Source organism: Stegostoma tigrinum, chromosome 6 (assembly GCF_030684315.1).
Source record: "Stegostoma tigrinum isolate sSteTig4 chromosome 6, sSteTig4.hap1, whole genome shotgun sequence".
NCBI lineage: Eukaryota > Metazoa > Chordata > Chondrichthyes > Orectolobiformes > Stegostomatidae > Stegostoma > Stegostoma tigrinum.
Window position 1 is genome coordinate 65,659,953 of NC_081359.1, and position 26,978 is coordinate 65,686,930.

The 26,978-nt window shown below is 40.1% G+C and overlaps 1 protein-coding gene across 1 annotated transcript in view; it reads left to right on the plus strand.

Moving 5' to 3' along the window:
- The window catches only part of LOC125453187 (GRIP and coiled-coil domain-containing protein 2), a 67,573-nt gene that overhangs the window by 269 nt on the left and 40,326 nt on the right, over positions 1–26,978 (plus strand). The window contains exons 2-9 of the mRNA XM_048532416.2: positions 5,619–5,675; positions 6,664–6,748; positions 8,202–8,269; positions 10,168–10,272; positions 11,551–14,040; positions 15,108–15,180; positions 26,035–26,135; positions 26,227–26,325. Of these exons, the coding sequence (XP_048388373.2) occupies positions 5,619–5,675; positions 6,664–6,748; positions 8,202–8,269; positions 10,168–10,272; positions 11,551–14,040; positions 15,108–15,180; positions 26,035–26,135; positions 26,227–26,325 (3,078 nt within the window). The remainder of the gene's footprint in view (positions 1–5,618; positions 5,676–6,663; positions 6,749–8,201; positions 8,270–10,167; positions 10,273–11,550; positions 14,041–15,107; positions 15,181–26,034; positions 26,136–26,226; positions 26,326–26,978) is intronic.

Sequence of the window (26,978 nt, forward strand, 5' to 3'; positions counted from 1 at the left end):
ACTAATCCAATGATTTGCCGGTCTGCGGCAAAACCTCCCACAGGAGCTACTTTGTTATCGCCATTTAAGTCGAGTTGCCAAAACTGCAGTGTAATAGACATTTCAAAGTAATTGCTAGAAGGCATTTACTTTTATTTATTCACTACACCGGCATTAAGCCGGATATTTGCAGAGCGAATCCTGGTCGATGCACTCTACCAGATATGTCATTTGGTTCCGGTAATCGAAGACTGTAATAAATAGGATGGTGTCGCTGTCTTTTGTAGCATCCGAGGTGTTTTCTGCTGGTATTTGTCAAGATAGTTGTACCTCCGAAAACAAAACAAACCAGAAGATGAAATTATCCATTGTATACACGTCTGTAGTTCAGACTGTATATCACTTCCTGTTCAATTCATATTTCCTAGGCCATTCAGAAAACGCTGCATCTGAGACGTTACATATAAGCATTTATTTTGCATTGTTGAACGTGTTTCTGAAATATAAACAATGATTTCCACAGTTCTGGAACTTTGGTGATCCTGTAGTATATATTTTGTACTACTGATAATGCACATTATTATTGGTGCTTACTGTGATCTGATCTATAGTTTGCCATTTAACATTGTAGAATAAAAAGCAACTTACATTTACATGATGCCTTATGTTCAGAGAGACACACAGCAACCTAGCTAATTACCTTTGCCTACGTAATAGTGTGCACTTCAACGTAGCCACTCGTTTGTCATTTCCTTAGGAAAGAATATTGTGATACTGGGATAATTCCCATTGACTATTATTCCTGTTCTTGGGTTCGCACATTTTTAAACTTTTTGGCCAGCATTCATGAGATGAGGGTGATAGGTAAGATCCTAATGAGGGTGACATCAGATTGCTTCCAACTGAAACAATTGATGTTATTTCTCAGTGGAATTTCTGAATTGAAGTGAAGGCAGCATTCTGGAAGTGACATTCCAATAGGCCAGGTTGCTAATAAGTGTTCTACAAACGTCCTCTGATATTGATGCCTGCATCATCAATGCTGTGTCATTGACATTGTTGAGTTGCCAGGATTTGACGCAGGACGGTTCTACCACAAACCTATTGACATAGGCCAGTGTGAGAACTGACACTTATCACAAACCATTACTGAAAGTTTGTATTCAGCTGCTGTTATTGCTAAACCTAGAGTGTTGATAAATCTAAGAGTTTTACACCACTGAATGATAGATAAAAGCCTCAGCACGTTGCCTTTGTGTCAGTTTTATCTGCATATAACAAGTTCCAGTCTCATTTGTTTCTGAAACCCGACCACTAGTTGATGTAGGTCCCTCCACTCTCAATGATAACTTTCAGGATGTTGACAACCAGGGATTCAATCATCATAACTCTGTGGAATGTCAAGGATTGGTGGTTAGATTGTCTCTTATTGGAATGGTCATTGCCTGGCATTTGTGGTATGAACATCATTTGCCACTTTTCAGTCTAAGTCTAGATATGATCTAAGTTTCCTTGCATTTAGATACAGACTGCTTTAGTATCTGAGAAATCATTAATGATGCTGAACATTGCGCAGTCATCAGCAACCATTCCCACTTCTGACCTTTAAGATGGAAGGAAGGTTATTGATAAAGCAGCTAAAGAAGGTTGGGCTGAGGACACTGCCTGAAGAACTCCTGCAGAAACGTCCTAAGGCTGAGATGACTGACCTCTGACAGCTGTGATCATGTTTTGGTGCCAGGAATGACTCTGATCAGCAGAGACCCTGCCCAATTGCTAAGGCTCCTTGCTGACATATTTGGTCAAAAACGGTCTTGATATGAAGACCTGACTCTCACCCCACCTCTAGAATTCCACTCTTTTATTCATGTTTGAACCAAAGCTGTGATGAAGCCAGGAGCTGAGTGGCCCTGTTGGAATCCAAACTGCGCATCAGTGAGCAGGGATAATGTTCAGGTCACTGACTGAACCATTAACTCTGGTTTTTTTCCTTCACAGATGCTGCCAGACTTACTGGGCTTTTCCAGCAACTTTGTTTTTGTTCCTGATTTACAGCATCCTTTCGGTTCTTTCAGTTTTTATCAGTAAGCGGCTGTTTGCTGAACAAGCACTTCATGGTAGCACTGTTTGACTATGCCTTCTACCACATTCCTGATGATTGAGAGTAGACTCATGGGGTAGTAATTGGCTGGGATGGATTTTACCTGCTTTTTATGTACAGGACATACCCGGGCAATTTTCCACATTGTTAATTAATTGCCAATGTTACGTCTATACTGGAACAGCTTGGCTATGGATGCTGCAAGTTCTGGAGCACAAATCTTCAGTATTGTTGATGGGATGTGGTCACCTATCCAGTATCCAGTGCTTCCATCAGTTTCTTGATAACACAGAGTCCAAAGTCTGAAGACTGGCACCTGTGATGCTCAAGACCACGAGAGAAAATCAGTGTTTCTTGTTGAAGATTGTTCAAAATGCTTCAGCATTTTTTTAATGCCCTGATGTGACATGAGCTGCCCTCTCCAGTGAGTTGTTTGATTGTCCACCCATATTCATGACTCGTTATGGCACAACTGTAGAGCTTAGATCTGACCTGTTGGTTGTGAGATCACTTAGTTCTGTGAACCATTTGCTGTTTATGCTGTTGGCATGCAAGTAGTCTTGTTTTGTAGCTTCACCAAGTTGACACCTTTTTAGGTATTTCTCTTGCTACACTTGGCATGTGCTCCTGCACTCTCCATTGAACTGGAGCTTGATGAGCACAACTGTCATCAGCCAAGGGAGGTTGGAACGTGGCAGTCAGCAAGAGGCGTCCTTGACCATCTTTGACCTGATGCCGTTTGACATCATGGGGGTCGGGAGTCAGTGCTGAGGACTCCTCCCAACAGTGTAGCTTAGTGCTGCCCCCTCTGTTGAACCTGTCCTGTCGGTGAGCAGGGCGTGTCCAGGATGGTGATGGTGTCTGAGATATTGTATGATTCTGTGGAGATGACTGGGTTAGGTTGTTGCCTGACCAGTCTGTAGATCCACTCTTTTGATTTTGGCATTAGTCACCAGAGGTTAGTAAGGAAGACTTCACAATACCAACAATATAATATAAGATAATAAAGTGTGAAGCTGGATGAACACAGCAGGCCAAGCGGCATCTCAGGAGCACAAAAGCTGACGTTTCGGGCCTAGACCCTTCATCAGAGTCTAGGCCCGAAACATCAGCTTTTGTGCTCCTGAGATGCTGCTTGGCCTGCTGGTGTTCATCCAGCTTCACACTTTATTATCTTGGATTCTCCAGCATCTGCAGTTCTCATTACCTCTCACCACAGTACCAACAAGGTTGTTTCTGCTATTGTTGTTTCCGGTACCTAGGTCGGTAGTCTGACCAGTTTCATTTCTTCTTTGAGACTCTAGTGATTATTATCACTGAGTGGCTTGCTGGTCACTTCAAAGAGCAGTTGAGAGTCAACCACATTGCTGTGGCTCTGGAGGTCATATAGATGTCAGAACAGCTAAGATTGGTAGATTTTCTTCCCTGGACATTAGTGTACATGATGGATTGTTCTGATAATCAACAGCTTCTTTTCTACCACCTTCAATATTTTGTCTCACTGAGCAGGGAAAGATGATTTATTGAACCTGTAAGTACGTCAAAGCTGTTTAGAGTGAACAACATCTCGTAAAATGGGATAATAGAGGTGAATGTATGTAACTAATTGAGCTGCCGTGCAGCATGGAATTTTATACTACAGTGCTTACAAGTGTATAAACTGAGTTATGGTAGTGTCAGTCATGGAAACGTCAGTCATTTATTGTTTTGGATAAGTTGACAAAAATTGGAAGTTTTTACACAATATAAAAGATATGGTAAACAATTGCGGTAATATCTTCATACAAATCTTTTAAATTATTAACCTCTACTCTAATCTAAAAGATCTGTTAAGATAGGTTCCATTATAAAATTAAGCATATCTTTCAAAGACTGCATTATGTTAAGTTCTGGGCAGAACAGCAGTAACTTGTATCTACAGCCAAGGTACATTTTGAAGCTGCCTAATTAATCTAATGACGCTGTACAGGCGATAATTAGATTTTGTTTTTGTCAGATGAAACCACTATTAGTTGTACTTGAATTCTTGCACGAGTTTATGAAGGCATTTTATAGCCTTGAGATGTTTGGCCTCTTTACTAAACTGAATCAAAAACAGTACTGAAAGCAAAACATGTTATTTAAATTTATTTTGGCTGAATTGAACCATCAGCAGTAGAAGGTAACAGGAAGCTTATTTGAGCTGGTTATATAAGGTTTTGGGATCTCACAACAGGACAAAACTACCAGTACTTTTGCCATTATTCTTAATGAATTTCAAACATATGTTTTACAGTAGAAAGAATACATTGCAAATGGAGCCTCTTCTTAAATGTTGAAGTTTTATTTATTGTTGTTCAGGTGTCTGATATACACAGAAAGTCATAACCATTTTTTGGACTTTCTGAATAAATCATTGAAAAATCCAAGAGAAGAAATTCATTTTGCAAAATAATGATGTGCACATTCTGTCTTTACCAAAATTGACATTTAAAACCAAAATTTCAGGAATCTGAAGTCCACATAGGTCATCTGACGTGGAGGACATGTTTTCAGACATCTCACTATTTTAAAAGTGGTATAAAAGTATATATTACTCAACTGTGAACTCCTGACCCACGAGTACATCAATTTGCATAGTACCTAATTTGCAATGAACGGAATGTTAGTGTACTCATCAAACTTCCATTTATGAAACAGACTGGTGGCTGAACCTGTGTCAGTGAAGATGGCTGGAAGTAAATTTTTTGTCAACCTTTCTCTTTAGCAATATATCTAAAAAAAATATAATGAATGGATTTCAACAAAACCTGGCACATAGATGACCTAAGGAAGAACTATTTAGATCTTGATGAAGGTTTGGACCTGGATCTTGGAAATTTTTAAAGAATTTCTTAACATTGGAAGATAGGGTGAATTGATTTTTTTAGGATGAAGCAGGTTAATCAAATTAGAATGTTAAACGTTTCAGAATACTGTGGATTGTCTCTGTTATGAAAGTTTACAGCTATCAAAGTGTGAGCAAAATTATCAGAGCAAGTTGTTTGGATGTGAATTGACCTGGAATTACCTCAGTGAAATGGAAATGCTTAAATGATTTGTTTCCAGCTTCATAGTTACAGAGCATCAGTAAAGTAAGGAAAAGCTTCAAAGAAAAACTACATAATTATAATAACATTAAGTTAACATTGTGTTGATATTGTGCACTCTAAATGCCCTTGTTGTAAAAGGTATTGTTATTTTGTTGTAATACATATTCTTGGTGAGGCACAGTACATAGATAGGAACTCTGATCACTGGACAGAAATTAGATTCTGTAACTATTTCTGAATGATGTTTTTATTGGTGGAAATTTACATTACAGGGTTAATTTTAAAAATGTGTTTTTTTTAAGTGAATTTCAACCAATTACAGCCTTTTCTAATTATTTCTTACAGATGCAAGATAATGTGTGCATCATTGTATTGTTATTGCCCTGGTCATTCTGTGTATTAATACTAGGTTGAAACAGTGCAAATACTTCAAAATTGTAAAACTTCTGTTTGTTTCCGTTTAACAGGAGAGTGGTCAGGATGGCGTGCCTTCACCAGCAGCTCCTGGAACGGGAAAGTCTAAGGTTTGCAAGAAAACAAATCTTAAATGTTAACTTGTGATTCCTATAGAGACTGATAGCTTTTATCAAACAAAAGATTTAAATTCTCGGTTAACTATTTAAAAGAATTGCATAAGATTTCAAATTTTAAGACTTGTACTATAACAAGCAAACTAAATCATTAATTGCACATTACATAATAGGCACTTAATAACCTAAGCAATAGAGAACCTCTTGTAGAGTCTTAACATGACAGATAAACTTGTATCAGTTATGTATCAAATGTAACATACACTCCATAGAGTTCCACTCTTAAAGAAAACGGATCAAACTGTCTCCTTAGTTCTTAAGTTGTAATACCTGGTGACCAACAAACATCCTGTTCTTCAATGTTCTGAGAATTTTTGAACCAACTTCGAGCAACAAAGTCTGTTCACATGATTGCTTCTCCTGAATTCATCATGGTAAATTTTTGAGTGATATTAAAGCTCTGCAGGTTAATCATCTTCACAAAGGAGACAGGTTTTTGCCAGCATTTTGTCTGGTAACTAGCATAGAACAGCATTTTTTTGCAGCGGTTTCCCTGTCTGTCAATAGTTCTTGTTTTCAGATTTCCTGTGAATCAGTACATCTGCATAAAACAAGAACAGCTGTCTCAGAATTTGCATGCCTATCCATGTCAAAGCCAGATCAGCCATCCTTTTGTTTGCAGGTGTTAAACTTGGTATATGATTTTCAACAATGTTTGACCTGGCACCATCCCCAAGTTAATCAGGTCACATTGCTTTATCACTGGGCAGAAATAACAACGGGTCACACATCCCTTTCTGGCATTTTTCCTTGAAATTTAAAAAGACAGTCTGAAACACAACTATTGTATGCATGCTCACATTCATAACAATGTGCACCAGTTTTTTCAGTTTGTTTTTAAAGAGCTCCTAAATCTTAATCTCTTCTAAATTAACAGTGGAATATGTTGAATCCATTCTGCTGTATTTAATTGTGTTTACAGCTGGACACCTTACCAAAGGAAGAGCTTATAAAATTTGCGAAGAAACAGGTTGTGCTTTTGCAGAAGACAAAGTCAAAATGCACCGGTAATGTATATGTTGAATAGATCTCTGAACAGAATTCATTGTTGGCACCTCTTTTTGTTTTAAATAATTATAATGGGCCAGATTTAGACCATAAGACATAGGAGCAGAAATAGACTATTCAGTCTTTACAGTCTGCTCTGCCATTCGGTTCACTCATGGCTGATCTGATAATCCTTAACTCCACTTCCCTGCCTTTTTCCCTCCATAATCTTGATTGCCTTACTGATTAAAAATCTGTTTATTTCGGCCTTGAGCATACCTAATGATCCAACCTTAACAGCCCTCTGTGATATGGAATTCCACAGATTTACAACGCTCTGAGAGAAGAAATTCCCTCATCTCTGATTTAAATATATGATCGCCTCTCTTGCAATTATGTCCTCTAGTTCTGGTCTCTCCCACAAGGGAAAAACAATCTTTCTGCATCTATCCTGTCAAGACCACTAAGAATCTTCTTGTTTCAATAAAGTTGCTTCTCATTCTTTTACATTCCAACGAGTACAAGCCAACGGCATGAGATGGAAAGGTGTGGTAGGTGTGGAGTGGGAGAAAATGGGGATCAGATTGGGTCCTGAGTGAGGCAGCTGTGTTGGTTTCCTGGGGGAGAAAGGGAGAAATTGATCAGGATCTGGGGAGGATTAGTGAGGGGTCAGTTAAATAATTAGGAACAAAAACAGCAGTTGCAGGAAAATCTCAGCAGATCTGGCAGCAGCCGTGGAGAAAAAAAGTGTTAACGTTTCGGGTCCAGTGACCCTTTTTCAGAACGTTCTGAGTGCTGCACTCTTTAAAAACCTGATTCTTAAGTTTAGATTGCTGTGAGTAGAATCCAAACATTGGTGACTCACACTTCCATTAGACAACTGGCTACCCAATTCCCAAACATGTTCAATGACTCTACTATTAAGACAGGAAGTTAAAGAAGTAGTTCATGGATATCAATTTTTCAAACTGAACTGCTGTAATCACTTGCATTTACAAAGAATCGTTAATATTTAATGCCCCAAAACACTTCATAGAAATGGAATCAGTGAACCAATTTTCTTTAAGGCTTTGCATAGAACCCTATGTTTAATCATACTTTTGGTTAACCCTCCTAATATCTCATTCTTTGTAATTATGTGCATTTTATTCTAATAACTATTCTGAAGCACTGTGAGACATTTCACTGCATTAAAAACCAAATATAAATATAAGTTACTGTGACTAACTAGTTGTAACATGCATTAACAGTATCTGACTGAATCATGGATGTTCTAAAATCTATAAAAACAACCTGACCTGACACACTGTCGTACTCCAACTCAATTATATGCTATTTATTTCCTAAATTATGTAAAGATTAAAATTATATTTCACTTGTGCATCCTAACTATCAAGTTTGCTTTGGCAAATTTAGATTTAATCAAGCAATTTGTTTTTTAAAAGTGTTTCTATACATATAATGTCATTTCAGCTCTGGAAAATGAAATTCAACTGCTCAGAACAAAACCTGATGTTGATTCTAATGATAAAGTCATCCAGGTAATAGCCATGAAGCAGGTTTACATCATTTGTAATTTTTATAACACTTTTTATAGTTAACATGCCTGTGCTTAATCACTTTGCTTGACGAAAACTAGCATAACAGAAAGAGTGAGTGCACAATTGTGCAAATAGTTTCTTGGGTGCCTGATCACAAACAGAATGATATAATTTTAATTAGGATGAGGGACATCACTGGTAGACAGAGTACTTAGTTATGTTCATAGATTCACCCAAAGCCCACACTTTTTTTGTTTTCTTTGAGACTTTTCATGAAAATCTCCAATAGTTGAGTAGGAAATTGTTTTGCTTGCAATGAGTAGACGCTTATGTAATTGATTGTGAAATAATGGACTACACCAAATCACTTGTCTTCACCATTTGATAGTGGAAATGAATGTTTGACTGAAATCTTTCTTCACTGTTTAATGTCTCATCATAATGTGTATTTACTCATTTGCAATCTTTACTTGAGTTTTTCTGTTCAGACTTTTTCTCATTATGTTGTGTTTTCCTCAAGTCCAGAAGAGCATGAATAGGTAGTAATATCCTGTGATTACCACAGACTGAGTGAAAGAGCTTAAAATATATATAGATCATAAGAGAAATAATAGTCAATCATATCGTGGGAGGAAATTTGTCTATGTTCTGTATCATGTTTTTTACATGCTTTAAAAATAAAACAAAACAATTCTGAGTCAGAACTGCGGCGCATTTTGTTCCTGGAAATTTCTGATCCTGGCTGTCAAAGAAATACACAGAGCAGCATCACTTGGAGAACCCAAGAGCAGAGGTGGGAAGAGGACACAGCACATTCCCTCTTTTGTTCTTATGGAACCATTTGCTATATACTAAGTTCAAAGGTCTAGTTTGAATGTTATTGAATAGATGAAGTAGATAGTCAGTTTGGGAAGCACAGTCAGGTCTGGTTGTGGGTACTGATCATGAAGTTCGGCTGTAAGGTTGTCATGCCTGTTTGAAGGAAGACAAAAAATTAAGCTAGTGAGTGGTGTGGTCTGGTGAGGTAGTATTTGGATAGCTAGGAGGGGGTAGTTGGCTGGTCTGCGGTTGGTTAGGAATGAGCGGTAGTCAGGTTGGATGACTGTTGCATGTTCTGTGAGGTGGTAGTTCAGTTAGGTCAAGAGGTGGGGTAATAATTAGGTGCTTAAGCTTGGGGGAAGATTGGTCAGTTATAGAATGATCCAGTTGTACGTGTCAGGGTGGATTATTCGGGTCAAGGTGATATTTGGAGATTAGCCAGGTTCTGGGATAGTCAGGGATGATAAATTGTGTTGGGGCATTAATCAAGGTGTTGGGAATAATGTGGAGGAAGTTGATAATTATTTGGTTGTCTAGCTATTCTGCTAGATTGTAATCCATCTAACGTTTCCTGGGTGACTGTCAATTTATGTAACGCAGAATTGTCCAGAGTTTAGGACTCATCAGGGACATTTGCAGAAGGTCTTGGGGAATTTCCCAGACAGCTTTCACACAGGTCTGCATATCAAGATTTTAGCAGTGTCTTGCCATGCATTTTCAGTTGTACATTGGTGTCCAAGATTTGTCCCACTATCATAGTTGGATGAGTTTAATGTCACTATTTGCATGACACTCAAATATGTTTTTTACTTGTCCGTGGGATGAGGGCATTGCTGTGATATTTTGAATAGAAGACAATTTGAATAATGAAATTGAAATACAGCCAATTTTTGAGTTATATGCTGATATTTTTTGGAAGTGTAACGTAACTATGTACAAACTTTGTATATGGATGAGGAAATTACTTCCGTTCACATGAATACAAAAATAATTCAAGAACTTTTATCGCAGTTTTGTAACATTTTAAAAATTAATTTGACTCCTTAATGTAACTTGTACTGTTCTGCTTTTTTGACCAGGAACTGACAACCAGGCTGGATTCAGTACTTCTGGAAAAAGCAGAAGCTCAGCAAAGTACGCTTTTGCTGAGAAAGGAGCTAGAAAAAAATAAACAAGAGTTGAAGGTAATGACTGTCTTAATTTTTTAAAAACAAAAACAGTATTTGCTCCATAAGGTCCTCCCCACCCCTCCCCTATAATCTTTTTTTTGACCAAATTTTAATTGCCGCTTTTAATATCCCTGTAAGCATACAGTACAGGGAACCTTGCCTTGTCAGTGTCCCCGATCCTCTTATCCCGCCTTTCTTCAATTCCCCTACCTTTCATTTACTGGTCACTTTATGCTTCAAACTATCAGTATTACATATTTAGGTGGTGGCTAAATAATGAATCAGGCCAGGGGACAGTCAGACAGTTGAGGGGCTGTTGCATGTTTCGTAGGGTGCTAGTTCAGTTAGGCCATGAGGTGGGGTGATAATGGGGTGCTTAGGCTTGGGGGAGATGGGTCAGTTGTGAAATGGTCTAGCCGTACAACCAGGTATTAAACTAGGATTTCCAAGTTAGTAGACAGATAATCTCTTGTATTTAATATAAGTCTCCACCCTGCCAAGGCTGTGGAGAGTTCTGGACTGCAAGAAATGTAACTGTTGGAAGTTTGAACTTCAGCCGGTGTCCATCAGCTACAAGATGCACGGCAGGTATTAGCCTTAGAGACCACTTTCCAAACTATGACCATTTTCGTCTAGAAAATAAAGGCAATGATACATGGGAACATCATCACCTACAAGTTTCCCTCCAGGCCCGTCACTATTCTGACTTTGCAGGAACTGTGATGTATTGGCGTCACTGGGTCAAAATCCGGGAATTCCCTCCCTGATGATATTGTGATGTGTATCTACAGCAAATAGACTGTAGCATTTCAAAAATGCAGCTCACCACTACCTTCTCAAGGAAACTAGGCGAAGGGCAATAAATGCTGCACCCAGTCCATGATGTTCACGTCCCAGAGTGAATACAGAAAAACATATTCTGCAGCTTCCAGACTGGACATCTGTGGGCAAACATCCCAACTTCAAAAATTCAGAAACATGAAGATTTATTCTGCGTTCAGGGAAAAAGACGTTGCATTTTATTTGCATTTAGTACCAAAACTTCTACGCTTCTGATTGACTGTATTCAGAAGTTTACAATTGCTACTGAGGTAGCGAAGCTTGTATCTGTTAAGATTCTCTAGCCTTGAGGATCATTGTGGCTATCCTGTAATATTTTTTTAAAATGGCTTTTTCTTTAGTCTTGCCGATTTTCGCAATCTATATTTGTAAACTGTTTTGTAATTTCATTTTGAGACGAACAGAGCATAAGTGCATGATGTAAATGTAATCTATCTTTTGCTTACTTTTAAGGATGCGCTGTCAAGAGAAATAGAATCCCAGGAGGAGATGAAGTCATTAAAAAATCAATATTTAAGCAAAATTGAAGCTTTGAATGTGGAATTGGAAGGTGTTCAAGTTAAACACACAGAAGAAGTAACCAGGTTGGAAAATGCCCTTCAAGTATCAAATCAAAAACACAGTATCAACATTGGAAAACTTGAACAGCAGCTTGAAATCTATTCAGTTCAGCAAACTGAAGCAAAAAGATTGGGAGAAGAATTAAATGCTGTTAAAATTGCATATGAAGATCAGATATCACAATTGAAACGACAGTTAGAAGCTGGCGTTGAGAAGCAGAAGGAAGAAATTAGAAAGCTGCAAGAAAATCATAAGGATGCTGTTGCACAAAACGAACGTAAAATGAACGATCTCCAGAAAGAGCTTGAAATTATGCAAATCTCCCATCTTGAGGAAGTGACAACATTGAAGCGACAGTTGGAATCTTCAGTTAAAACACACGAGAAGGAACTTAAGGAATTAGAGCAAGATTTAGCAGAAAAACTTTCAATAAAAGAGAAGAGCCTTGAGAATGAACAGATCACTAATAGGACCAACTATGAATGTCAGTTGAATGAACTGAAGGAACAGTTAAGAAAAATGACAGAAGAGCAAACCAAAGTCCCAAAAGACATCCCTAATGAAGTAACTGCTGAATTAACTGAGCAGGTGAAGCATCTTGAGAACTATGTGAAAAAGGTGGAATTGCAAAGAAGTCTGTTACATGATGAACTTTTGTATATGAAAAATGAAAAAGAAAAGCTAGAGTTAGAACTATATCACACAAAAGAGGAGTTCTTCCATGAGCGAGAGGACTGGGAATTTAAGATAAATGAACTCCAGTTATCCAAGGAAGAATATATGAATATGGTTGCAAAGCTGACAGGTGAACTTCGATCTGCTAATGACCGTTGTGAAATGGCAGCGGCCCAGCATTCCTATGAAATGCAAGTTACGACGGAACAGAATAAAAAAGATATTTCAGTACTTGAGCAAACTTTAAATGTCGCTGCTGAGAAAGAGAAATTGCAGTCTCTTCTTGAAATAGATAACCTGAAGATGCGATGCGATACATTATTGAAGGAGAAAGAAGAGACATTGGGTCAGTATGAAAACTTGCGTAAAACCATGGAAATGTTACAGACTGAATTAGGAGAATCTGCTTCGAAGATCAGTTATGAGTTTGAAGTTATGAAGCAGCAACAATCTGATGAAATTCATGACCTGCAGCAGAAACTCCGAAAAATTTTTAATGAGAAAGACTCTCTTCTGGAAACCATCAACAGGCTGCAGTCTGAAGTTGAGGAGGCTAAAGAACTGAAGCAAACTGTCAACAATTTACAAGAGATGAATCAAGAATTGATGTCATCAATGCAGAAAAAGGAGGTAAATTTAAATGACTTACAAGAACAAGTGAGCACTCTAATCGAAGAGAAAGGGGAACTGGCCACAGCAATGAATGACTGTGAAGGGTCAATACATAGTCTGAAACAATCTCTAGTGATGGAGGAAGGTAAATGTGCAGAACTTGAGCAGCAAATACAAGTGCTTGATAAGGACAAATGTGAATTGAAGCAAAGATTGGATGAAATTACACATCAATTACTAACTGCAGTTTCAGAGAAGGAGTCTACTTGTCAACAACTAAGTGACATGGAAAGCAGACTTGGTGCTGTTATGACTGAGAAAGAACACTTAGACACTCAAACAAAAAATCTGGAAAGCTTTATTGCAAAATTAGAAAAAGAAAAGGAAGCTTTACAAGAAGAAATGGCAATGACCAGTTTACAAAATGAAAATTTGGGAGCAAATGAAGAAAAACTTCAAGATCTTAGTAAACAGTTACAAATTCTGACTCAGGAAAGAGACAATCTCCAACTATCAGAGGGAATTGAAAAACAGAAGATTTGTGATGTTAGACTTGCAATAAATGGTATTCTTGAACAGGAAATCTTCAGTTTTACAAATGATGCTCCTGAATTAGATATATTTGAGGCAGTGCAATTACTGAAAGAATCAATGTCAAAATACAGGGAGGAAAAGCAGTCTGTGACATTACTGTGCGATGAGCATTTACTACAATTGCATCAACAATTGGAATTGCAATCTAATGTAAATAGAGATCAACAAGCTGAGTTCAGTTCTTTGATAGATGATCTTAAAAAAGAGAAAACCCTTTTGCAGAAGAATCTAGATGAAGCGCTGTTTGATAAGGAAGGATTGCAAAGGGATTTGTTAGAGTTGCAGAACCTAAGTGAAAAAATCACTCAGGAAAATGAAGATCTGCTTGTTCAGGTTCAAAATGTTTCAGAGAAGCTTGAGAACATGAAGACAGAAAAGCAAGAACAGAATGAAAGAACTGAAAAAGAAACAACAGAAGCAAAAGAGGAACAGTTAAAGTGCCAGCTGAATGAGAAAGAGTCTGAGCTATCAAAGTTTAAAGAGGAACTTCAAAAATTGAAGGTAGCTGTTTACTAAAAATTGTAAATTTATTAAATGAGACTAAAATATATAACTGAGGGACCAGAATGGCGTATTGTGGGCTAAATAGTTTTAAATTTTTTGTATTTCTATTTCCTGTGAATCTGTGTTCAAGCTGAGCTTCCAGGAACTGTTGAATCTTTTTTAAATATCTCACTGAGAACTGGAAGTGAGCATATCATGTATTCTCTGACGTCCCAGGGTATCTTGCACTTGGACATCTATAAAATACCGAAGACCATGATGCAAGCAGGTGTCATTTGTTTAATTTCTCAATATCGTCTAATTTATTTTCTATGCATCAATTTTGTAGTTTGAAATACCTGCTTTGAATGTTACTTTGAGAAACCATCTCTCTGTGCAAGAGCCAAATTGATTTGAAATGAAAGCTCATGTTTTTTATGATCTTTCTAAAGTTTTATTTATTCTTTATTAAAACTTTAAGATGAAAGAAATTTAACAGGTCTTCAATGATTCAGTTTAGACTCAAAAGTCTTTAGTGGCTCAATGTCAGTTTGCATTGTTCTGAGAGTTTTTATGCTAGTGCTAAGTCTCCTACCACCCCTCACCACCATTTTATGTTTGCGTATCACAGTTAAATGTGTGAAAGAATTTAATCCCTCCAAAGATGAAAGATGCACCTTGTAGAGAGACTTTGACGACGAATCTTTACTGTGAGCATTGGATAAGACAGGAAGAAATTGCTTGTAATGATCAGACAAAATTTTTACAAATACGTTTGTAAATAAATGCATATGTTTAAGAGCTATACTGGATTAAGAAGTTAAACTAACAATGACTTGCAGTCAGTCTATCTTCAGCTCATCTATTGGTCTAAATGTCAATGATAAGATTTAATTTTTCATATTTGGAAACAACATAAGCAGTTTATTTATTTTCAAGAGAACACTGGTTGGATCCTTGCTGTTGATTTGGAAAGGATACTGGTATTTTGTTTTCTGTTTCAAGGAGTTTCATTATGTAAATAATACTGAAATGTGAAACACCCAAAGATGGAGGTGACCTTTGTTTTCTTGAATTCAATGCAGGAGTTGATGCAGAAAACATCCAATGAAGAGAATATTTTACAAAGCACAATCGTGGAGCTGAATAACAAAATGGGTATGATCTACTTTTGGTTATTATCACTCCATTGAAATTTAAAGTGTAATTATTGACTATTGTTTCATAAGAGAGTTGAACAACTGGTACTGCTGAATCACAGTCAACATTGAATATGCCCAATATTATTAAGGCAGCATTATTTTGTAACTTTTATGGGCATATGCCTTATTAGAGAGTTTCGTTGAAAAAACTCCTTAAATTTTTTTCATGACCCTGTAAAATGCAGTATTTAACAATTTGCAGTGCTTTGTTCCATTTCAGTGATGTAAGGCTTTTAATTTCATATGTATCTTTTAATTATGACACTTCATTTAGTTAGGAGGGTTTTTGCCACTCTTGAAGCAAGGTTGATTTTTATAAAGCAGCATTATGGCTGTTTTAATGCTGGGCTTCAGTATTTGACTTTAGCAGTGGCTGAGTGAATTTGTGCACTGTCTAGTGAGAGACAAACTGGGAGAGGTCTGTTGCCTGATAATGGCCAAGCCCCTCAATAGGATTTCACTCACTTGTAACTGATCAGCAACTTTATAAAACTGAAAGTGCGTTTGTCAGAAAGCCATTTTTAAAACTAATCCTAGCGTAATGATTCTTTTTTATGGCTTGTGCCACATTGAGCATCATTTTCCTGTTCGAGATATCTATAATAACAGTATTTTAAACTTCCTACAATGTTGCTTTCAAATTGTGCAGTTTCTTTTTCTCATATTTTATCTATTCTTTCTTCAGTCCATAGTTTTTTATTTACATAGTATTTAGATATCATGACACAGGCAATATTTTTACTTGACCCTAATTGTTTTTGACATGGTGCTGGAAAGTTGGCTTCTTGAACAAGTCCAGTCTGTGGGGTGTAGGTATACTGTCCTGTTCAGTTTAAAATTCCAGATTATTGATCCAATGACATTGACCAAATGGCGATAAATTTCTGAATTGGGAAGTCTTGAGACTCCGAAAGGAACGTAAGGGTACTTGCGTTCCCAAGAACTTTGCCTTTGTTCTTCTCAATGTAGCGGCTTTGACAAGTGGTGTCGAAGAAGAATTGCTGCAGTGTATTGTGTAAATGTTACATGTGATTAGCTGCTATATGTCATTGGTGGAGGACATGAATGTTTAGCTAATGGATAGGGTGCCAACCAAGCAGGTTAATTGGTGTTCAAGCTACTTGAGTGTTGTTGAAGTTGATTTTGTGTCTGAAATGATAGAAATATGTTAGGATATCAGGAGATCAGTAGCTGCCACACATTACTGAACTTCAGACTTGCTTCTTGTCACAAGGTTTAGCATGGTAGTCCAGTTAAACTTCAGGCTAATTATGACCTTTTGGTGGTTGATGGTGAAAGATTTCACAATGATAATTGAATGCCATTGGAAGATGGTTGGACTTCCCTGTTAGAAATCATCACTACCTGAAATTTGAATGCTGCAAATATTATCAGCTGAAGTGAATTTTGCTGTCTGCAGAAAGCTGATTTTCTGCAGTCTTACAAATGGAATTGAAAATGGTGAAATCATCTCCTGTTACATCTTTGAATGGAATGTCATTGAAACAATTGAAGGCATTGGATTTAGGAAACTGCCCTGAGCTGACATTTGAGCTCTCTAAACCTATTGCTTTATGTTGATTATGCTTTCAGCCTGTTAAGTTACCCTGATTCCATGGACTTATTGTACCAGGTCATGTTGAGGGCATAATTGGTTAAATGTTGTCTTAATTCAAAGGATGGGTGTTTTTGCCTCAGCTCCAGAATTCAGCTTCTTTTTCCTTGTTTAATCAAAGCAGTAATGAGGTTTGGAAGCGAGTGATGAGCAAAATGCAAACTGTAATAGAGCAGGTAATTAGTAAATGCGCTGGATAATACAGCACTTTTGCAGTACCTTGCACTACTTTGTTGATGATTGAGTGCGCTATGTTTGATTTGTTCTTGTTTTTTTTCTGGGCAAAATATGCTCTACCTTGATGAGAAAAGATATGCTTGAGTTTCATTGAGGCTTTTGATATTTTTTATTCCCTGGAAAAGCTGATCCTGAAAACAATGAAAATAGGTATTAAAATCCTAGCTGGTGGTAAGACTGGAATAAAAACCTGACTTGATAAATAAAGTGATCAGAGTTAATGGGAACTGCAGATGCTGGAGAATCCAAGATAACAAAGTGTGGAGCTGGATGAACACCTCCACTCGGTTCGCAATGAACAACTACACCTTCCAGTTGCGAACCATTTTAACTCCCCCTCCCATTCCTTAGACGACATGTCCATCATGGGCCTCCTGCAGTGCCACAATGATGCCACCCGAAGGTTGCAGGAACAGCAACTCCTATTCCGCTTGGGAACCCTGCAGCCCAATGGTATCAATGTGGACTTCACAAGCTTCAAAATCTCCCCCTCCCCCACTGCATCCCAAAACCAACCCAGCTCCTCCCCTCCCCCCGCAACTGCTTCCCAAAACCAACCCAGCTCATCCCCCCCCCCCCACAGCATCACAAAACCAGCCCAGCTCATCCCCGCCTCCCGAACCTGTTCTTCCTCTCACCTATCCCCTCCGCCCACCTTAAGCCGCACCTCCATTTCCCACCTACCAACCTCATCCCGCCTCCTTGACCTGTCTGTCCTCCCCGGACTGACCTATCCCCTCCCCACCACCCCACCTATTCTCTCCTCTCCACCTATCTTCTCCTCTATCCATCTTCAGTCCGCCTCCCTGTCTCTCCCTATTTATTTCAGAACCCTCTCCCCATTCCCCTCTCTGATGAAGGGTGTAGGCCCGAAATGTCAGCTTTTGTGCTCCTGAGATGCTGCTTGGCCTGCTGTGTTCATCCAGCTACACACTTTGTTATCTTGATAAATAATGTCTTCAGTTATTGCAATTAATTACCATGGTGATTAGTTACTGAAGCATATTGATATGAGGTAGTAGCTGATCTTTAACAACCGAGTTTTTATTACTCGGTGGGGGGGGTGTGGATGGGGAAGAACAAAACAAAGCTATCTATGAAACAGAAAAATCTTAAAACAAACAGCGAAATAAACAACCTGTTTCTCAATGCTATTCCGCCACAGACACTCAAATCTAGAGAAATATCACTCAAACTTGAGTTTTATTGTTTACTTAACTGACATAATCCTGCTTTTTTCCCTTGAACTGCTATGTTGGTTTATGATTACTTTCTGAGTCTGATGATATGAGCGTTTCACTATTCTGATGGCATAAACCTTTTTGGTTCTAACAGCTTGAAGAACTCCCTCATCTTGGAACCTCCATGTCATAAAATCACTTCTGATAGGGTGACTGATTTCCCCTAAAATGAACTGAAAATCTTCATCCTCTTGCCAGGAAAAAATTGTTCACCCTTTGGAACCAAAACCAAAAGCTAAACCAATAGCCTTAGATCTGTTGTAAAACTCTGCAGTATAAACCTTTGATCCGTTACTGATACAGGTGTCCTGCCAGACACTTCATTGACATCACGTGCCATATTGAAAAATATGTATTTTGTTATGCCCTCACCCCCTGCATCTGATGTTACTTTGGATTTCTAGTTTTATTTACCTCAATCTTGAACTACCTTTGTTCTTCATTGTGACAAATCCGGTACATCCATTTACCCTGTGGTTGCTGACCAAAACAGACTCCTAGTTAAACACTATCTGCTTCAAAAATTCTCATCTTTGATGTCACATTCCTCCATTTCCCGTCTTACCTCTCTTCCTGCCATTTATTCCAACCCTGCATAATATTAGCAGCCCTCTAATTTTGGTTCTTTTATACCCCCACCCAGCTGACCACTCTTACTGGTTAATGTTTTTCATCCTTCTTTTTCAAACTGGACAAATTTTAGTCAAAAATTAGCCCAAGGAGGATGCAGATTCTGGATTTTTGTGAAGAATCCTTTTAATACCTTGAACAAGAGGGTAAGTTGACTTTTGATGGCAGGGGTTTGTGCAGTGGGCAGGAAGAAAATTATGTGTTCCTTATTGTTGTAGATTATCTTGGCTACATGGTACAGTTTACCACAGTTGTTAAAACATGAGTTTTCTGAGCAGGTTGATGGATGAGGATTAGCCTGAATCATCCTGTGAAACAGAAACTCTTAATGGGAATTTTTGTGTGCTTTGTAGTTAAAAAGCATCAACCAGACAGGGAAAATCCTCAAGAAATAGCTGCATTATTATGATAATAAGTCTGGCAGGGTAAGTACTCTACTGATTGCCCTCTTTGCTTTTACAAATTTGTGCCATTCTGAATATAGAAAAGGAAATTTGATAATTTACATGTAGTCCCTGGATTGTATCCTAAATTTTAAAGAGAGTCATTCATGAGGCTTGCACATGATTTTTGTGATTGTTCTGTTGATATGACTGTAGTGTGTGTGGCATCAGTCAGTCTCAAGAGGCCATGGATCTGCGCCTGAAGAGTTTTGGTTCACCTGCTGATAGCGCAGCGTCTCTTGTGCCTGTACAGGCCCACACGGGAGTTTGTGCCTGTACAGGCCCACACGGGAGTGACAGTCTCGGTTGCAGTGACTGCAGTTGAAGACACTCTCCTCCAGTGTTTCCGTGTTGCTTTCTTTCCGTCGAGCTTGCTTTTCCTCAGTGGCAAGCCTCAGTTTCTTCTTTCCTCGCTTCAGCCCTCTGCGTAGTTCCCATCTCCAGCGTGAACGATCTTTTGCGACATCTTCCCATCTCTCAACGTCCAGGTCCATTGACTTCATGTCCCTTTTGCAGACGTCGTTGAAACAGAGATGAGGTCATCCTCGTGCTGTCTTGCCGATGTCCAATTCCCCGTACAGTACATCTTTCGGGATCCTCCCGTCCGGCATACGATGTACGTGACCCAACCAGCGGAGGCGGCGTTGTTGGTGTAGGGTGAAGAGGCTGGGTACCTGGGCACGGGTGAGGACTTCAGTGTTGGTGACTCGGTCAGTCCACTTGATGTCCAGAATGCGTCTCAGGCTGCGAAGGTGGAAAGCGTTGAGATGCTGCTCTTGTCTGGAGTAGAGGCTCCAGGTCTCGCTGCCGTAAAGCAATGTGCTGAGGATGCACGCCCTGTAGACTGCAATCTTGGTGTTCGTAATCAGCTTTTTGTTCTCCCAGACTCTCTCGGTCGGCCTGGCGAATGTGGAGACTGCTCATCCGATCCGCCTGTTGGTCTCGGAGTCCAGGGAGAGGCTGTCTGTGATGGTGGAGCCGAGGGATGTGAATTCATGGACTACCTCCAGCTCGTAGTTGTTGATGGTGATGACAGGGGGGTGCTCAATGCCTTGACCCAGCACGTTGGTGGTCTTCAGGCTAATGGTCATGCTGAATTCCTGGCAGGCTCTTGAGACGTTGTCCATGAGGCGCTCCAGTTGCTCTTCAGAGCGTGCTGCCAACGCTGCGTTGTCTACAAAGAACATGTCTCTTATGAATACTTCACGAACCTTGGATTTTGCCCTCAGCCGGGACAGACTGAAGAGCTTTCCGTCCGATCTGGTGTGGTTGATGTTCCAAACGCGTGTTTCAGCATGACTGCAAAGAAGGTGCCGAACAGGGTGGGGGCAAGCACACGCCCTGTTTCACACTGCTGCAGATGTTGAAAGCCTCCGAAGAAGAGCCATCAAATTGAACAACGCCTTTCATATCCGTGTGAAACAATTGGACTATTCTAAGGAGTCTCGGAGGACACCCAATCCTGGCGAGGATTTTGAACAAGCTGTCTCTGCTTACAAGGTCGAATGCCTTTGTGAGGTCAATGAAAGCGATGCTGAGTGGCTGTCTTTGCTCTCGGCATTACTCTTGTAGCTCTAGGAGGGAGAAGATCATGTCGATTGTAGAGCGTTCTGATCTGAAACTGCACTGAGATTCGGGGTATACCCTTTTGGCGATTTTCTGTAGTCTATTCAGGACCACATGGACAAAGACCTTCCCAACGATGCTCAGCAACGAGATTGCCCTGTAGTTGCTCCAGTCGCTTCTGTCCTCTTTGTTCTGATAGAGGGTGACGATGTTGCAGTCTCTCATGTCTTTCAGCACCGTTCCCTCTTCCCAGCACTGGCACAGTAGTTCCAACAGGTGGCTAAGCAGAACTCCCTTTGCACACTTGATGACGTCTGGTGGGATGCCATCCAACCCTGGTGCCTTCCCAGCGGGCAAGCTGTCCATGGTTTTGCTCAGCTCGTCAGCAGTCAGCAATATATCCGGTTCCACCATGACCAGTAGGCATTCCACAGTGTCTAATGCGTTGTACGAGATGTCATTTTCCCTGGAGTAGAGTTCAGAGTAATGCTCCACCCACCTCTCCATCTGCTTGTTTTTGCCTTTGATGATCTTGACTGTCCTGGATTTTAGTGGAGCTGTCTTGTTCTGGGTTGGACCGATGGCTTTGCTTTCTTGATCCCCTCATACATTCCACGTATGTTGCCTGTGTCAAATGATAACTGGATGCTTTCACATAGTTGTAGCCAGTAGTCATTTGCACAGCATCTGGCTGTCTTCTGTGTGTTGTTTCTTGCTGTCCTCAGCACTTGCAGTGTTATCTGGGTAGGTTGGTGTTTGCATTTCAACAATGCAGCATGCTTCACCTCAACAGTCGCGTTGAGTTCATTCGCGTTTGCTTCAAACCAATCCTGTGTCTTGCTCCGCTTCTTCCCAAAGGTCTTCACCGCAGTGCTGTGGATAGTGTCCCTTAGAGTGTCCCATCTCTGCTGAGCAGCTCCTCCTGGTGGGTCTGCAAGGAGGGCGTCCTCCAGTGACTTGATGAATACTGCCACTTTGTCTGAATGTTGGGTCGTAGTAGCAGTGATACACTGCTTGCCTGCAGGCTTGGACTAGCACATCTTCCTTGGTTGGAGTCTGAATTTGCAGCAAATCAGGGACTGATCCGTGTCACAGTCGGCACTCTGAAAGGACTGAGTCATGAGCACGTTTTTTCAGGTGGCTGCGTCCTGTGAGGATCAGGTCCAGCTGGTGCCAGTGTTTGGAGCAGGGATGTCACCATGAGACTTTGTGCTGAGCTTTGGCCTGGAAGTAGGTGTTGGTGACATATAGTTCGTGGAGCATGCAAAGCTCGAGCCGTCGTTGTCCATTTTCATTCATGTTGCCGATCCCATACCATCCCAGACAGCCTGGCCAGGAGTCGTGGTCGACACCCACTCTGGCGTTGAAGTTGCCATGTAGCAGCAACTGGTCCTGATTCGGGATCACCTGTATTTTCCCTGAAAGCTGGTCGTAAAACTCATCCTTTGTATCTTGTGTGGAATAGAGGTTTGGAGCATAAACACTGATAAGGTGACAGGTCCATCAGCAGTGTGCAGTCGAAGTGAGAGGATCCGCTCCAATCCATCCTTGCTGGGTTCCACCAACTTTAACAGCAAGTTCTTCAAGGCAAAGCCGACACCATGCTCTCTGGTCTCATCTATGCTTTTCCCCTGCCAGAAGAAGGTATAGTCTCTCTCACGTAAGGTCCCCGATTCTGGGAGCCTTGTCTCTTGGAGTGCTGCAATGTCCGCTTGGAGTCGTAGCAGTTCGTTGTTAATCACTGCTGTCTTGCGGGTGTCACTGATCTCTCAAAGCTCGTCTGGTGGACCAGTTGTTATGGTCCATACTTTCCAGCATCCAAGTCTGAATGCTGGCTTCTTTCCTTGTTTCCTTGTTGTTTTGCTTGGTGCAGTGTTTACAGTCCGCGATTCAGGATACTTGTATCGCCTAAGCCCCATGCACCCAGTGGAGCAGGCGGACTGTGGTGGGACAGCACCTAATTGGCTGGGGGCTGCCCAGCTTAAGGCGGGCGGTAGCTGTCCAGTGAGGCGCGATGGCCTCTCTCTCCATCAAAAGCAACCCCTGGCGCCTCGCTCTATGCCAGTCGAGCGAGGCTTATAACCAGTAGACTGCTGCTTTCCGTGTTTTGCCGCCGCGGTGAGGCAACGCTGGAGTGCCCTCTCCAGGGCGCAGGCCTGGGCAGCGTTTTATGAGAGATCAGCAGTTGCCCATGCAACACGTCTCCCCCCTCCACACCACCAGTGTTGTCCAAGGGAAGGGCAGGGGCCAATACAACTTTGCACTGGCGTCGTGGCAAGACTTGGCAGAACGAGGTTGGATATAACATCGGACTATCTAAGGGACTCCGGCTCTGGATTTATCCTCAGGGTTTACTCCTGAAGGCTTTCCCGTGATTGGGTATGGCCGCAAGTCAGCGGAGGTTTAGAATCAGTTTTTTCCTTCTCTTAAGCAATTTAAGATGTAAAAAGTAAAGATTTAATGTTTTAAAACAAAGTTTTTTAAAAAATACAGTGAACAGTGTGCACCTTTGCTATGTGTACATGGCACATTTAACTTTGAATAAGAGAAGAAAAAAAAGCCAACTTAAGAGAGCCCAACTTCCTTGCCACCGCCGCACTCACATTCAGGGCATTCCAGTCCTCGCCATGTCTCTGCTGGTGTCCTGCTGTGAGCTGTCTGACTGGCCCGATGTTGCTGGCACTGTCTCACCGGCTGGCTGTCACTTGATCCACCGCCTTTGCTCCGGCCCATGCTCGATCCACCATTGCTGCTGGACGAAGCCCACATGTTCAGCTCCCACCATGTGATTCCCGGTCATGACCTGGCTCCTTCCCGACTCCTTAGGTAAGGAATTACAAGCAGTGGTGGGGTTTGAACTACGAGGGAGGGAGGGGGAGAGGAGGAGGGGGAGAGGGAGAAACAAGGAAGGAAAGACGAAGAAAGAGAAAGAGAACTGGCAGGCAGACCTGCCGCCATCTTGGGGGAAAAAAACTGTAGTAATATCGTTTTATTAAGTTTAAATTTGAGCAGTAATTTCCACTGGAATTTACTTGATCTTTGGTGTAATTTGGCTGAAATCTGTTGAGGTGAGATTTAATTTCAATGTAAAACATAACAAAAACTATTCCAAGGCATTTATGTTATCAGCAATGAGTACCACCCTGAGTTCCTACCTTCATCCATACATCAAACTGCTATTACTACTACTTATAAAGAATGACACAAGTAAGTTCAGGAATCCATTCATGTTGCATCTGAGGGACAGTAGCCTTTACCCTGAATGCATCACACAATAATACTGAGATGAGGAGTGATTCACATATCGTGACACTTTTGCTTTCTTGTTTTCATCAAGACTCTCTAGGTCCAGAATTTTTCAAGAAAGATCAGCTCATTAACTATTTCTTTGGTCTGGTTCAGTAACCTCTGGATGCTTAGAAGTTGCTTCGTAAGTCAGTAGGTCTTAGCAAACCCCCCAAAAGGATGACTAAGTACAAGAGCTTTCTGGCTGTAGAATCTGAAGTAGAATTACATGTATGTTGTTTGGTCACTGCATCTATATATTCTTCCCTCGAATGTAATTTATCATCGACTTTGATATTTAGATACAACAGTTAGTAACTATTTCAATGTCTTGGTTGACCTATTCAACCAATTCTGGTTGTGGTTTCTACAGTCTTCGCCCTTATCCCCTCAGGTAGAAAATATAGTGTACCTTTTTGATTAGATCAATTATTCAAAACCCATTTCTCTAACTCACCTTTGCTGTGTACAGTATAGATCATAGCCAACCTCATTCCGAATCTACACCTCTTTACAAGACTGCTGCTTTCCGTGTTTTGCCACCGCAGTGAGGCGACACTGGAGTGTCCTCTTTTGAACAAGCTGTCTCTGCTTACAAGGTCGAATGCCTTCGTGAGGTCAATGAAAGCGATGCAGAGCACCCCCCTGTCATCACCATCAACAACTACGAGCTGGTCGTAGTCCACGAATTCACATCCCTCAGCTCCACCATCACAGCCTCTCCCTGGACTCTGAGACCAACAGGCGGATCGGACGAGCAGTCTCCACATTTACCAGGCTGACCAAGAGAGTCTGGGAAAACAAAAAGCTGACTACGAACACCAAGATTGCAGTCTACAGGGCGTGCATACAATGTTTGGATGTTTGTTCCCAACCCTTATGATAACCTTTCTTCAACATAAGCACATTGGCGCAATTCAGACCCTCAAGCCTCAGACCCTCATTCAGTACAATCATGGCTGATCTTATCTTGGCCTCAACTCCACTGTACTGTCAACTCCCCATAACCCTTCAGCAATCTGTCTATCTCCTCAAATTTACTTGATGTCTACGGCCCTGAATTCCACAGATTCGCAGCCCTTTGAGAGAAGTGATTTCTCCTCATTTCTTTATTTAGATCTGCTAGCCTTTATCCTAAAGCTATGAACTCTTATTCTGGATTGGCCCACAAAAGGAAACATCCTCTTTACATTTACTTAGTCAATCCTCTGACTTTTCTAAACACTAGAGAGTATGGGCCTAAACTGCACTCTGCATAAGACAAACCCCTCACCTATGGGCATGTATTTTAACTCTATTTTTCTGTGATAGAGATCTGATATGGAGACTTCACTGTGGACATGTTTATTCAAGCAGTTTCATTGTTCACAAACTCCCTCATGCCAGAGTCTGGAACATGCAACCTGCTTTGTGATGTAGTCTACATTTGTTTACTATGTGTTAAGTTTTCTTAAACCATGCACTTAATTCCACCAAGTGTTAAAACTCTGGCAAAAAAGTTTACATACTCATTTCACCAAGTTTACTTTTTATTTCTAATGTTTGCATTGTGATATTTTTCCCATTGCACTGAATTCCAACCTGTACCAAACATTTAGCTTTGCACTCTTTTATTTGCAATACCTGTTTATGACTACTGTGCATGACCCAAAGTAGAAACTCTTGGACACTACCAAGGTTTACTTTAATTCAAGCAACTCCATGTAAGTAATATTCAAAGAAAAATGTTTTAAACACACAATGCAAAGAAAAGTTGGTGGTTGGCTTATTTATAATGTTTTAATTTTAAACAGTTGCTGTAGAAAAAGTAAGCAATGATAAGGAAAACAGAATAAACAAGATTAAAGCTGTAGCAGTGAAAGCTAAAAAAGAACTCGATACCAGCAAAAAACAGGTAAGGTATCCAACAAAAGTTTTCTGTTTCCATTTAAAAATAGTGCCAGTACATTATTCTCTTTACATAAGAGATATTTATTTTCATTTAGGTGCTACAGTTAACAGAAGAGATGGAGATTATAAAGTCTGAACGAGACAGATTATCTTCTTCTGTGAAAGACATTATGCAAGGTGCAGAAAGCTACAAGGTACATAAATAAAATTGTGGAATGGAAAATGACAAAATGTCAGCAAAAGTATGACCTATCTATATGTTCCCTTTTTGTGAAAATAATATTCAGAGTAGGTAACAGAAAACCATACATTTTACTTGCCGGAAAGTTCTCTTTAAAGTTTTCATTCTGCAAAGCATGTAATGCATTTATGCAAGTTGAAGGAAATTAGTAAATAATACTCTGGAGGTGGTTATGAATTTACTGAAAAGTAGAAACAACAGGTAGTAGCTGGGCTGAAGAGATATCTGATAGGATTGCTCCTATTGCTTTTTAATCTAGATAAATTATGTAATAGTGAAAATCAACTTCATGTTCCCTTTTTAATTATCCCGTGACCCCTTCTGTATGTGAAATAGAAAAAGTTCCTGCAGATTCCATTATGATATTTAATACAGGTAGTTTACTCTTCAAGATTCAGATCATTGTTGGAACCCACATCAGTTATCTCTCGGGTGATGGTGATTTGACTTCCCCCGCCCTCGCCGACACGTCATGAAATTTACACTTCTAATCATTGTCAGATAGCTGTTATTCACCGTCTGTACAGTGATTTTGAAAATCTTAATCTTATAATGGCTAGTTAATTTTTTTTATCTGTAGGTATATTTGTTAAATGAGTAAACATT